Source organism: Morone saxatilis, unplaced genomic scaffold, assembly GCF_004916995.1.
Source record: "Morone saxatilis isolate NCDOM2014 unplaced genomic scaffold, NCSU_SB_2.0 Contig8, whole genome shotgun sequence".
Lineage (NCBI taxonomy): Eukaryota > Metazoa > Chordata > Actinopteri > Moronidae > Morone > Morone saxatilis.
In genome coordinates, this window is record NW_023340257.1 from 15209602 (window position 1) to 15225048 (window position 15447).

Here is a 15447-nt window from a genome sequence, read left to right on the forward strand (position 1 = left end):
GTGTGTGTGTGGGGGGGGGGCTGCCATGGCAACGGCACTCTAGAAAATTCTTGTAAAACTCACATTTTCTTATCTTGCTGTTGCATGTCACCACAAAATGGTGATGGGTGCTTTATCTAACGTTCCCCTCACAAAGACTGTGTCACCTCTGTGCATTTAGTTACACCAGTTCAAACTTTAAACTGCAGGATTATCAATGGTTGTCGAGGTGAAGAAGAAATTAGGAGGCAACTCGCTGGGATTAAACTACTAGAGTGTTTAGTTTCTAAAGTGAGTCTGTGTTTGGTTTTTGTAGGCTGTGAAGACATGTGGGACAGTCACTTGACAAATGTCACTCACACACCAAAGCTTAATTTATGTGTTTGCCTTAGCAAATCATTTTGTACATTCATTTATGATTTCATTACAACACCGACTAATTGGAGGGTATGGGAGTGACACACTGTGTTCCAGACTCAGTATAGATTTACCATCTGGCTGTTCCACAAATAGGCCTGAGTATGGACTCTACAATGCCTTTAGATCCTACTTAAACAGGGACACAACACTAACTAAACATAAACATAAATCACTGAACACAGAGTTTATATATTTACATGAGAGTAAAGTTTAGTGCAGGTGGGAATACGTTTATTCCAGTTTTATGTCAATCCTAATGCAGACCACAGAGATAGGGTTACCTCAGTGTCAGTCAGGCTACTTTTAGTCAGTAACTGTATGGCAGGGTGACTTGTTTATCTGTACCTAACTGAAGATACTGCCGCTGTGTTACTTGAAAAGCGTACCGTAAAAGTGTCACTAGTGGTGAAGAGAGAGATGCTGTTTCTATTAATTCAATCACACAAAGAAGTGTATCTTCATCATTCACCCACAAAAGCACAAGATAGTTTTCACTCCAAAAAAATCACAGCGAGCTTTATTTACTGAGTTTTTACAAAAGACAAAATGTATCAAATATACGTCTGTCATCGACGTGGTAAAACAAATCTGACTGTAAGATCTTCCTCCATTAAAAATCAATGAAGCCAAACAAAGAACAGCAGATTTATTCATTGAATTACATTATCATTAATAAAAATAATAAGCACATCAGGACCAAAAACTGTTCACTGCTCAAGTTAGGTAAAACAAACCAGTGGAAATGTAAAGTAAGAAACATTGTCATGTCCTAAAACAAGACAGACAGAATTTGGTGGGGAATAAGAAACAATAAAAACAACTGAAACTGCTCTCGGGAACAAGAAGGATCTTCAGAGTTTTCTGGTGTCCTTTTAGGTCACAGGACTTCCCATGAGCCTCTCCTGTCTCAGCGAGATCAGTCTGTTGAGCCACAACTCCTCGGCCTTCTCCTTGTCCATGAACAACTGCAGAACAGCGTAGAGAGGATACGTTAGTAAGCAGAAAGACAACGGTACGGATAAGCACAGGGACCAGAGGACTAAAGGGAACTACCAAACTGTATTCAAGAACCAGTGTTGCTTTACTTTGTTGACTGTACTGAGACAAACATAAAAACAGCTAAGGGAAGTTAATTCTAAATGACAGGGCATGGCATGATTGAGTGGAAAAATGAGTGCGCCGGGAAACACAAAACAAAAACTGCATATCTGGTATGTGAAGGTATAAAATCAAAACCTCAGATATGAGTGAACTAATAATTTTATCATATAACAGTGAAAAAACGCCCATAACAATTTCATAATCAAATGTCTTGTTTTGCTCGACGATCAATTCAAGGAACCCAAAGATATTTCATTTACTGCAGGAAAGATTACCTGCTAACTCTGGTGCAATTACTTTTAATTGTGCACCGTCCCAGCAAAAGTAAACAAATAAAATACATATTTTTTTAATAATAGCAATGGAAAAAAATTTTGTATTTGAGAACCTGAAACCAAAAATGTTTGGCATGTTTGTTTGGAAAATGACAATAGTTAACAATAGTTCATATCTGCAACCAAATTTCCAACAATATGACACCGCCATATGTTCTACAGATTGAAAAGGAAGATTGACATGGAGCTTTTAAAAAAAAAAAAAAACCTCACCAAGACCGGCAGAATTTGTTGACCACCTCCACACCTTTCTAGTTTAATTGCTCTGTTTGAATTTACTACAGTTCAGGTTACTCACAGGAAGAATGTGACAGAAATGAATGAGCTATGTTTCCTAGTAAGTTGAGTTGTTAGTACTGTCCATTGACCCCCATGGGACCTCCTTATGGAGTTCTGAGTCACACTGATGATTCTGTTGTATCTTACATGTCTTACTAGTCTTTATTTATCTTAATCTCATCCATTCTGTGGGCCTAGCAGTGTGTTCGCCCCGGTGACAGAAAAAGGCCTACACATGTGACTTGTATTCGTCGCAGTACATCACCAGCAGCAATGATATTGATTGTAAGAGGGCTATAAAACTGCTGCTGCAAGTGTCTGATGAATGGAGCCATCTGTTTATTAGGAAGTAACATAATGACTATAAGACTGAGAAGCAAGGCACTGAGGCACAGGGAGAAATTGGAAAATCATTTCTATATTCAGTGTGTGTGTTTGTGTGAAAGTTGATGTTGACATGCTGGATATGTGTACATACTGTACATCTCTTCGATGATATGTGTCTATTATTATGCAGATTGTAGAGCGACCGCGGCCACGTCAATCCCTCATTCCTAAACCTACGCTGCTTACAGCTGCACTGCATGTTATCTGTGTGTTAGATTCAACACCAGTGAGTTCTTGTCTGTCGACCCTGCGCTGGTGTCATGGTGCTAATGAGGCTGTGTGTGTGGGATGACAGTATCTGGCCTGGGCTAATGGGACTCATCTGTTCTAATTGGAAGTGGAGCTGTAGCTGAAGCTGAGGCCGGGGCCCGCCTGGGGCATATTGCTACCATACATCAGCCTGTCTGAGGGTGTGTATGTGTGTGTGCATTTGAGCTGGCGGGCGGTGTGTGTGTATTTGAGGGGGTTATCTGCATACGTCAGGGCATAACTTAGTTTCCCCAGTGGAGATAGATGACTGGGAAGCCCCAGGGAGCGTTATTGGAGTTTAAAGTTTCCTTCTCGTTTTTCATCATTGGTCTGCAGGCAGGGGAGGAGGTGATGTTAGGAGGCTATAATCTACTATACCGCAGTGTCCTATACTATACGAAGCACATTGTCAGAATATGCAGGAATGGTGTAAATAGTGGTGGTGTTGATAGCAGCTGCCGTACTTTTTAAAAGAAAAAGTTTACAAAGTTTGCCCACCAATCAATGGGCACAACACTCATAAAAACAAGATGGTACCAAAAGATAAAATGACAAGAAGCGAGATCAACTTTATCTGTGCCTGAGGACTGAAAGTTACTTTGTTGGGTGTTAAAAAGTCTGTGTTATAGAACTGCAGGGTTTGCCTTGTGTGTGAACTTACGCTGGGATGGGCGAGCGTGTCGTTGTCGTTGTAGACTATGGAGATGGGAAGAGTGACATCCTGATAATCTGCCCTATCGGACTCCTGCTTCACCTCAACTGGCTCGGCCTGTAGTCACAGAAATACACAAAACATGCATATATGTGTCACAAACAAACTAAAACAGGAATTTATTCACATTTACAAAGACTTTAGAGCACCAAAAGGCATACTAATACAGAAACATGATTAAATATAATTCAACTAATAAATTGTGAAAGAAATGATGTCTGACTCGGTGAGATCTGAAGCTGTTTCAACATCCTCCTGGATCCACATTCTCTACATATATTTTATAATCTTCATATATCAGAAACTGTCCTCGAAATGTTCATATACACATGTTCTATACACTCGGCATCTATTGCATGTCTGTCTGTCCTGGGTGAGGGATCCCTCCTGCACTTCTGTGGCTCTTCCTGAAGTTTCTTACATGTTTTGGGGGAGTTTTTCCTTACCCAAATCAAGGGTCTAAGGACAGAGGGTTTTGAATATTGTACAGAAAAATTGTGATTTTGGGCTATAAAAATAAAATTTGACTTGACATTTTTTAGTAAAGTAAAAGAATATGTTAGCCAAAGCGATATTAATATATAGATACAATGCAAAAGGAAATGGAGGCATTAATGTGGCTGCAAAACATCGGAAAAAAGCTGCAAATATATAAGATCTTCAAGCACAAAAGATCAATTTCAAATTTAGTTTCCCAATTTGCAAAGGAGGTCTTTTAGTGCATGTCTTTCATAATTTCCGGTTGGTATAAAGATTGGTGCGTATCACACATTATGTACAGTAAGTATGCAGTACAGAATTGGGACACAGAAAAGGACTGTAACATGCAATGCACCATTTGTCCAGCAGATGGCAGTGAAAGTCTGGCTTAGTGTATGGACAGTAATCAACTTGTATCCTGGATCCAGATTTAATGTCTCATCCATCTGTGTATGTGGATGTTTCTCCCCTCATATTATATCCTTAGATTTTCTGTGAGTATATTTGCACTAAACTGCAGCATGAGGGGGCTCATGTTGTTAATGTGTCATAAATCAAGGATTTATTAAATGTATCTTCTCCCCTTTCTTTACATTTAAGAACTTCTTGTCCCCTTTATGTTGCCAGGAGTCCAAGCTGACAGAAAGAAACGTGATGTTTAGAAATGATTCTTCCTCCATCCCTGGAGGTATTACTAAAAACTATATTAAGCCCCATATTTGGAAGGATGGCCTGTTCTCTTGTTGTGCTTGATAAAGAGCAAATATCAAAATTAATAGTTTGCCAAGTCCATTCATGTTTCAAACACTCCTAAAACCAGCCCCAGAGCAAATGTTTACCCAGTTGGAAAGATCTATTTAAAATTCATTTGGCAGGACACATAAAGTGAGCGAGATATAAAACACTCTGGCTAATAAGTATGGTGATGTGCCAGATATCAAATAGTGTAAGCGGTCATCACAATTCTTGGTAACAATGTGCTGAATAAAAAATTCTGAGGAACGCAGCTTGCGTGACATCTTAAAAAATCTTTGGCACTATATAGTTTGAAATTGTTTAATTAATTAGAAATGTCATTAAATAGGAATAACCCAATGATATCTGTTCTAGGGTAGTCAAACAATGTTTAAATGTGCAGTATATTTAGCCATTGTCCTCTTCATTTCAGCCAAGGATGTGATATAGCCAAAAGACTCTGAAAGACTATGAAATCTCCCCAACTAAAGATGAATCACCTAGATATCGGAAGTAATATTTAACTAATGAGGACGATACCCGCGAGATTAATTTGGAAACCAATGAGTGCTGTTAAAAAAAGAAGTGTAAACTTGAATTTGTATTTCATTAAAGCACTTCTGTTCTCAAAATGCAACCGATATTGTAGAACTGCATCCTCTTCTGTACTTCAAACTGTTATTTCCTTACAAGTTTTCTATTTTTCTATGTTGTTTTTTATGAGGTAAACATCAGATCTAGGTGTGAGCAATGAAAGCTGCTACCCAGCTGGATAGTTGCACCTGCTTATGTTTCAGGTTCAATATGTGAAAAGGGCATTGCACTCTCAGGCAGGGAAAGGCAGAGTATACTGTGCATGTGCAATCTGTGCAGTCTGACCAGGCCAGGGCAGATTGGCTTAGTCCAGTCCAAGCTGCAGCCACATGGGTCTTGACCTTTGTCAGACTCACCGGGATGTGTCCCAAATGTGTGTGCAGGTTTGCTGTCACATGTTTTCGCCTATCTTTTCAAAACAGCCATGAGCCCCAACAAATCTAATTCTTGCTCCTTCAGAGACATTTCAATAATGACTTCTGTGTTTTGTCTGCATCTGCACAACCAGAGGGGGGAGAGAGAGACAGAGAGAGAAAGACAGAGGATGGCTGTTGCCTGCTGTAGCTTTTGTGTGGGTGCTGCCGCTTTGGAGGCGGCGAACAGTGGAGCGTCTGATGAAACCGTCTCAGGTCGGAACAAACGGCGCTGAATGAATGTTTGATTTGGTCTGGGCTGTCTCTGGACAGACGGCACAGCGTTGCAGAAAGGTAAATTCAATAAGAGACAGAGTGAAAAGATAGCGAGAGTGAGGGGTAGGTAGAGAAAGAGAGACAGAACGCACCTTTATGTCATCCCTGGATGATTTGAAAGCCTGAGGAACAAAGGAATCACTCTCGATGGCCTCAATGTCCTTTATCCTTCGCACTTGCTGCTCTAGAGAAGTTCCCTCTGAAACACGTTACACAGAAGGCAGGCTATGAACAAAAGCATGCACACATGTCCAGAAACACACACATGTACACAGAAACACACAGGGTCAGCTATCCCCTTGTCATTCTCTGAAAGGCACCAGATTTCATTTGGACTGGGCTTAGTTGATTGTATGTTATCTCTCTGTATAATGCTTTTTGACACATACAATATGAAATATCTGATATTCCCCTATTTTAATCTTGGCCTCCATGAAAAAGGACTCTTGCTTAGCCAAGGGCATAGAGCTCCTACAAAAGGCAAGAGGAGGAAAAAGATACTAACAAGATAATAGCCAGACAGTGAATTACACTCAGATAATGCATTCTAAAATAATCAAAATATGAACACAAACTCACTGCAATGGAATTTCATTATGGAGTCTAAATGTGATTAGGTTTCATATAGTTTTCATGTATCAGAAAGTATTTTGCTCTGGCTCGTCCAATCAAACAAAAAGACAGAAAGGGCTTCCAGTAAATTACTCTCGGATATAAACACATCAGGATTCTGCATATCAGATAATAAATCATTTCAAGAATTCAAGAGCAGTCGTCGCAGCGTAGGAGGGCAAAAATAGGTGTGCCGGGAAAGTTAGCAACAGAAAAAAAAGAGAGTCTGAATGCTCCCATTATTCTCTGGCTGTCAATCTTTCCACTGATCAGTCAATATTCATCCCTCTCTCCCCCATCCATCCGTCCTCTCCTGCACTCTCCCATCTCTCTATCTGTCAATCCAGCAGACATCCATGTTTCTCTGCTCCACTCATGTAGGCTGTGTCATGAAAACAAGTACACAAATGGGAATACACACACTGTCTGTCTCTCACACACACACACACACACACACACACTCAAGATATAAGTACTCCCACATTTACATGTGTGTTTGCAAACTTACATAGTTGGCTGCGCTACACTCATAGCTGGCATTAATACATACATGCAAGTGACACACACTCTGTCTCACACACACACACAGCATGCAATTGGAGCTAATAGCAGGAATTAATTCAATCCATTAGCAGCTACAGAAAGGGTGTCACAACAGATCTTCATGGCCCTGGTGTTTAATGAATAAATGAATATTTGTTCCGGCTTTCAAAGCAAAGTATCACATGCTATCTCACACACAAACACACACACACGCGAACACACACACCAAAGGCACACACACCCTATTATAGTTCATAATAGCACTCAAACAAACTCGGTTTTGATTTAAATGCACTGCAGAATTGGACAACTGAGTGACAAGTGGAATTAAGCCTTCCTATATGACAGACTATCAGCTTGTCATCCTGTGCGGGAAGATGTGAGCAGAGACGCACTGCACAGCGGCTCCAAAAATAGTAATTACCTTGACTGGGCTGCTAGATGAAGTCTGAACACTGGCCCAATATCCTCCTGGAGACTGTGGCCTGTCCTTCACACCACTATCACCACTGCTCACTGCTCGGCTGCAAGAGCGTGCATGTGTTCGAATGAAAGCTAACACCTGTGACTGGCCGACAATTAAATCAGCACAAATAATTCACTTTTTCAATTACCCCCTTCTCTGCTGTCCTTTGAGCACGAATGCCCTCCACAAAGAACTACCACACAAACCACCACGCTGACATGTATCCACACGCACACCCCGCCATATCTGCTACCATCTCCTTGGCAGGCCTGTCTGTTGCTGGGCTGTCCGTGTGTGCTGCAGGAATCCATTAAGAGCTCAGACTTTTTGACAAACACATTATTAGTAGATAAAATGACTTCCATATGCTGTTTGTCAGATGTCAGCGGGAAAAGATATGTATTTCATGAGAAAATCAAAAATAATGGACTTTGAGTGCGGGCCTAGCGAGCTTAGAGGCAGACAAAAATCAATACTCTAGCTGGGTGAGCGCACTCCACTGCTCTGAGAGGTCAAAGTTGATATTTAATATTGACACATTATCTGGCAAATTAATTTAACAGGTCGACTCAATTGTCACCGCATTAGGGGCGCTTCTCTTTCAGCGATGAGGAGGATAAAGTGAAAGCTGAGAAAGAGAAAACAGAAAGAGAGAAAGAGACAGAAAGGAAAAAGAAACAAAAGTAGACAATTAAATGTACTGCATCCACCGCTTTAAATTAGGTTATTGGTAGCGCTCTATGGCATTTGTGTCGGCACGCTGACATGCATTACAACCATTACTGGGAACCAGGAAATGGAGTCATACTCAATCAATAAACTTTTGTTTTGTATCTGCAGATTAGAATAATGGATAGTGACTGAGCAATGTACATTAACGTGTGTTTGTGTCCTTTACACCCATGCCAGGGTGTGTGTGTCTGTGTGTGTGTGCGTGAGTAAAAGAGGGAGTCAGAAAACTCACTTGCCATCTCATTACTGAAATTAGTTGGACAGACAGCAGTGCTGATGAGTGGCTCAGAATCGATAGGCTATTGTTCTCTCTAAATAGCTGTTTGTCCACTTCATTGATTAAGACCAGAAGACGGGAGAGAAAATCAAACCAGCCAATGAAAACAGATTTCAGCTCATCTCCTTCAGCCTTGAAGATGAGAGCGCTGTGCAGCAGTTACACTCCCCCGCCAGAAGAGGGAGCTGTTCAACAACACATGTCTACATATGAGCAGAGGCCTTGGGCTATGGCAGCATTGTCTTTGTAAACTTGACTTTGGTCTACAGTTTGTCAATCAAGAGCAGCCGAGCTGAATATATTGCTGCTGCTGATTAATCCCAGTAATTGAGTGCACTAGCGTGCCAGCTAAATTACTGCAGCACTTGTTGTGTGGAGAAAAATAAATAAAAAGGGAAACTAACTGCTTGTTTTATTGAGGTCCTGCAAATTGCGGCACATCTTTGACGGTGTTTTGAAATTATATGGCAAACACAGAGCTTAAAGGCATTTAATGAATGTATTAAAAATGAACAGGCCAAAGTAAAGAAAGGGCAAACTGAGCTGATGTATTTATGGTGGGCAGTGTGACTTCAGCACAGTAAGCACAAGAAATATACTGCCATTTTAATTTGGCCAGTATAACGAAAGAATATAATATTTTTCAATTTGTCAAAGGCAGAGATTCAAATTTAGAAAGAGTTTCATAGATGTTTTTTTTCTTTTCTACCAATGGTTTTACGTGTTTCTCTAATTATCTCACCGCTGACACACACACATACACGCACACACACACAGTTTACTGCAAACCCAACAACGACGCAAACATCAGTTCTTAAAATACGTGAGGATAAACATTTATCCAAGTTTTGTAACCCATACCGGGCTTTCACATGCACACGCTCACACACAGCAACATCTCTTCTTTTCCCAGGTTTCAATAATATGCCCTCCCCTCCTCTCTCCCTGCACCGCGGTAAAGATGTGTAATTCAATGCTCAATTTAGGCCCGTCTCAGTGGAGATTTTTTTGCCTGCTAATTGATAGAAATTAAGCCATTAATCAAGCCACTAGCCATCATTCAACCCAGGGAAGATGAATACAAACTTTCATAATAACCACCTTCCCCATTTTAGCCCTCATTAGCATTAATTTTTAATGTAATTATGCTATTCTTTTACACTGAGCTCATAAATTACTGCTCTTTTGTTGCTGGCTGGCCTTGTAAAATCCAAAGTAATGCTTTGTAGTCTGATCTTTAAGGCAATTACTGGCTTCTTCACTCTTTTATCTCCCTGCATTTCCAATAACCTGCTCTCTAATGATTTATCTCCGCTGTACCCTCCCCTCCCTCCGATCCCCTTCCCCGCTCTTTCTGTCTCTGCACCAGCGGCCAACTGCCCCGCTGCCAGCCTCCGCCTCCAATCCCCCATCCGCCCACATTCTCCCCATCTCTTTGCAGCAGCCCCAGATACATCAGGGATGCACACAAACACATGCACGGATGCCTGCCTCCACCAAGTTAACTATATTAACACACGTGTACGAGTGTATTCAATGTGTGTGCGTGTGCAGTAACTTTGTTTACTATCTCCTTTAGTCATTTTCCAGCTCGCCCTTCATTAGTGAATATCCAGCTCCAGCAATGGCGACAACAACAGGGGAATGCCAAGGTAAGAGACTGGCGCTCCATCTCACTCTCTCTCTCTCTCTCTCTCTCTCACACTCTCTCTCTCGGCTGGTCTCCTGTGGGTCTTACCTGTAGGCTAGCTGCTCTTGTTTATGTAACCCCTGAGCTGGGTAAACACACACACACACATACACGCATTGTACGCACACAGGCACACACTCACAGCGCTTGGCATCAAACAGCTGAGTTAAGCTTAGCAGGGCTGTGTGCTAGGGGCGATAGAGGGGCTCCGGTCTGGCCCTGTTCTCAGCAGCAGCATCCTGGCTGCATCAAAGTCTTTACCGTACCATTCTCCAGGCCCAAACAACAGGCTGCTCCAACGCATGCCTGGGAATTGGACTGAACAACAATAGAAAAAAAAAAAATGAAACAATAGGTTACTTATTAAAATCCGACTGATGAGATTTCATTATCGGCACCGAATGACACTGTGTGAGACATTTTGCTTCGTGGATGAAGATTTCTATTACACCGTCACTAAAACAAATAAATTAAGAAACCTAATGTGTCTGCTTGGTGTCTGGAAATGTTGCCGCTAATGAGATATTTTGTTGTTATGACTGAGAAGTTTAAGCCTGTCCTGCTTAGGCCCAGAGCCATTGAGTCAGAGTTCTACTTCTACACAGAAAGCCAGACAGCCAACTTAGGTTATTAAAAAGGTGTCTGGTGTGGGCCTTGGTTAGGTAATACTTTTAGACTGTATTGATTAGAAGCCGCTGACAGGTTCTGATGTTAGCCCTGGAAATGCATCAAGTGCTTAATGAGCAGCTATTAGGCTCATCGATTTGCTGATTTCAATTGATAGCTAGCAGGGCAAAGCTGCACGTCAATATTTGCATAACTAATACCCTCCAGCTTTAGGCACTGAAAAATGAGACCTCAATGAGTAGGGGAGACAGAAAAAAAAGAGCGATGCATTTAGAGAGAGAAAGAAAGGAGATGAGGATAATGAGAGCAGACAAATACAGATCAGCAACCCAGAGGTATGAGTGAGGAGGCAAGCAGAGAAACACCTGAACTATCAAAACAATCCAAATGTCAGCTAAAGAGTAGCTAAACCACCATGAGCTTCTTCTCCTCTGCACAGATCTGTAGGGTGTCTGTAAGCCAGCAAACCACCAATGGTGGCGTTGCAACAATGCCAAGATGTGACGCTGATGCCTGTCTGACGCCTGTGGCTGCCAGGGGGTCAACAGGTCAGACAAAATGAAGGAAAATTCTGACAGGCTGAGCCAGATGTCCCAAGTGTGTCCCCAAGGAGTATGCACGTATGTATGTATGTGTTTGTAAGTGCGCGTGTGAGCAGGGAGATGTCCAATGACAGAGCAGGTGGCTAAGCCAGTCTAATGTGTGTTCCCACGAGACCACGCACACATAATGCGCACAGTCACTCATATGTTACCCCCACCTCCCCCCCCACACGCTCCAAAAAAAGCCACATGTCTCCATAACCCGTGTTTCCCAACAATGCACCTTCAACCACAAACACATACACGGGCCAAGCGATCCCCTGCGGTGTTCACCTTGTTATCACAGTGTCAACTGGTCTCTGTGGAGTTTGCCGTCCTGACGACTCCTGTCACAGTCATCAGAGGCCTGTCACACATCACTAAAGCTCAGTTGTCTCCCTTAAGCCTCTTATATTAATTGTCAGGTCTATAAGTTCTCTGGAACCTATGCAGAATAGCATACATGATCACACTCTTTGGATAAAATGGCCATGTAGCCTTGAGCATTATTTGACCTTAGCAGATAATGGCATGTGATATGTTTATGTGATATCTTATGCGATATCTATTTGGCATCAGGAAATGAAGAGCAGCTGGTGACTGAGTGGCAAACACACACGCTCCTTCTAGTGTCTCCGAGTGATAGCGATCTCCCACTCTCCAGTCAATAAAGGTCTGAATGATGAATTAAAGACCCAAACAACCTGCTAATGACAGGATGACATGGCAGCCACGCGCCATGCTTGGCTATCTCCTTCCACATCTTCGCTCATCCCTACCTACTCACCACTTCTCTCTTCTGTCATTCAACCCCTTTCTGCTCATCTATCCTCTCAACTTCCTCTCCTCAACTGACCCTGGTTCAGTTGCTCTCCAGTATATTCTCCCCATTTGTACTGAAAAACCTTGCTACTACAATTAAATGCATGTGTTTAGCCCCCTTCTGTCTGCACCCATAATGAAATCATGGGGAGGAACAATAGATTGGACCCAGTCATTCATTCCACCTATCCATCTATCAGGCACAATATCTGAAGTCATAGACTTTATTTATATGAAATGATGATGCATGTAATTGTTTGATTCTGCTGTCAAAACTGCTCTGACTGACTTGTGTTGCTACAATATTTGTTTGCACATGTACCTGTCACGCAAACCTCAGACATAACTTATGAGACTTTGATGAGACAAATTTTGGGGGGAAAAATGCCGCAATGCATGCTACATTCCTGCTTTCAAACACACTGGTTTGAAAAAAAGATAACACGGTATTTACTTGAAATTGGTTCAGAACATTTGCCATTTGTCAGAGATGACATGTTTATTGTTGCCTTGTTGACACTGTACCTATCACTATCATGTGTATAAATAATGCATTCATCGTCAAAAACATGGGTCTACTGTTCGGGAAACTAGTGCAAACAAAGTGTAAAGGCATCTACTGTATATTTACTGCATATAAGTCAGCTATTTATCTGAAATCCTAGCAAAGACCTGACTGCTCCTGCTGACCTGACTGCGTGGTGCTAACTGCAAACATAGAGTTTATAACCAAAACCAGGTGGGTGTGTTTCTCTTGCTATGTGTGTGTGTGTCAGGGAGAGAAAGAGAGCAGTATGAGTGTTAGCCGATGTCCTGTGCCTGGGCAGCATCACAGAATCTCATTAAATAGTGAAGCTTTCACAGGCTGAGTGGTGAGATCTTCAAGATCACAGCCACTTTCTCTGTCGATGGGCTTGAAAGGGGGACTGGTGGCATTCCTAACATTTTGTATTAAATTTTGTTCCCTTATATTCTATCAAATTCTCACAAAGCAAAATGTTCTGCTTTTGTTGATCTTGTAGTTTCAGGACTCGCATGTAAGATGGCGTCAGCATGCTGTAGGAGGGAAACTTCCCCTGTGTGCATTATGACATTTTTAAGTAGATACTTATTGGTTAAAGCTGATTTATTAAAGACTTTTCTGCACAGAGAATAATGAAAGGCAGCTTGTATTTACTGTAAAATAGGAGAGGCTTGAAACATGATGAAGCAGTGTTGTAAAAAATACAGCACAACATAGATGAAGGAACACGTACCTTAAACTCTCCCTCTCTTAACTGTTGAGTAACCTTGAGTACAGTAATCTGTCTATGAGACTCAAGGAGCTCTTTATTAAGCACAGTGCTGTTTTAGTGTGATTAGAATATAGAGCCCTGCCCTGCCCTTTACCAGAAATAACATGCATTTGACTGCATTAACTTGATGTTAAACTAGGCTGTCTGTGTCTGTGTCTGTGTCTGTGTGTGTGTGTGTGCATCCAGGAGAAAAAGTGCAGTGGTCTCCATTTTTCAATCCCAGGCTGGTCAGCAGCTCTTTTATGAACAACTCTATAATTAGAGAAACACCACACAACTAATTACTTAATTGGAGCAAGGTCTTTAAAATGAAAATGATGTAATCTGAATCCAGGAAATCGGCTCGATTTTCACATACACTAACACATGAACATCAACACACATACACACACATACACACCCTTGTGACTACCGGTCTTCTTGACATGTAGCCATTCAAGCAACCAACTCATTTCCCCTTAAGTTGGGTTGTAATTGTTCTCCCTTTCACTTGCTGGCCTGACAGGGTGTGTGTGTGTGTGTAGGAGAGAGAGGAAAAGGGACAGCGAGGCAGAGAGTCTCCTGTTTGTGTGGTCTGCTACAAACTATATTAGTAAAGGTCATGGCTGTGACTGTGTGTGTCTGAGTAGTAATTAATTAGGCAAATGCCCCCCACCTCCTCCTCTTCTGACCTCAGTTGTAGACTAATAACCTTGGCACTGTGTAATATATTACCCTCCGTTTTTTCTGTTGCATTCTGCCTTATTGGAGGGAATCATGCAAAAAAACAAAACAAGAGTGACATCATCATTTGCATGTAAATCTAAAACTCCTCATTGTAAATTATTTTCCTTCATGGACTAAATTACAGGAAGGAAATGCATGAATAGCTGTGTGACTATAATGTCCAGTCAGTCCTGATATGTCTGATTTCTGTCAGCTGTACTGGTGTACGAAGGGGGGGCAGAGTCTTTCTCTTTGCATCCTGCTTATGTGTGTGCAGAAGTATAAAATGGTGTACTTTCCCTCCAGACGGCACAACTTCCCCCGAAATACGACCTCCCTCTACTGCCTGGATCGCTGGACCCGTCCTGATGTCACAGGTATAGCTTGTCCCTGAATGAGTTGCAGGAGCAAGAATAGGGACTGCAATATTTTCCCACATGATTTTCTTGTATCCCAAAAAATAAAAATCTGGTTTAAAGTGCGGATCATGGGACAACATATGTCATGTGACTGTAATCAGGCTTTGTGACAATGTTCCCAACCAAGGTCAGCCACATATAAACTGTATAAAAGTGTTACTAAACACAGGTTAACGTACTTTAGTATGACACAAAAGTTGATTTATAAATTGATTTATAAAGTTGATAAATAAATAAATTGTAGATCCAATTGCTCCCTGTTTTTCATGGCACAGTGTAGTGCCACCAAAGCCCCCCAATACACACACACACACACACACACACACACACACACACGGGACTCTCATGCGGCCTCATATCAAACATTCCAATTCCTGAATCGTCACACACATCACATTTCAAAACAGAGACACACAAACACATATTTACGCACACGCACACGCACGCACGCACACACACACACTCTTAAGTGACCTCTGATGTCTAATGACAAACCTCGCAGGGGCCACCACATGGCCACAGCCACCCAGGATGCCAGCACTTTGACCTGCGACAGTCTGCGGGTGTGTCTAATCACAGCAGTCTGACCACCCTGTTAGACTGCACTAAGCACGCTAATGCTGTTTATGATCATGTCCAGACATACGCATGTGTGTGTGTTTGTGTGTGCGTGGAAGCCACTTTCACATATTGGGAATGTTTTCAGTTAGAGCAGCAA

The 15447-nt window shown here is 41.8% G+C and overlaps 1 protein-coding gene across 6 annotated transcripts in view; it reads right to left on the reverse strand.

The window, feature by feature from the left end:
- Positions 1 to 887: 887 nt before the first annotated feature.
- The window catches only part of rsrc1 (arginine/serine-rich coiled-coil 1), a 103824-nt gene continuing 89264 nt past the window's right edge, over positions 888 to 15447 (reverse strand). For all 6 annotated transcript variants that reach the window (XM_035680305.1, XM_035680304.1, XM_035680303.1 and 3 more), the window contains 3 exons: positions 6053 to 6159; positions 3412 to 3519; positions 888 to 1364 (listed from right to left, as the gene is read on the reverse strand). In XM_035680305.1, the coding sequence (XP_035536198.1) occupies positions 1272 to 1364; positions 3412 to 3519; positions 6053 to 6159 (308 nt within the window). In that variant the 3' untranslated portion in view covers positions 888 to 1271. The remainder of the gene's footprint in view (positions 1365 to 3411; positions 3520 to 6052; positions 6160 to 15447) is intronic.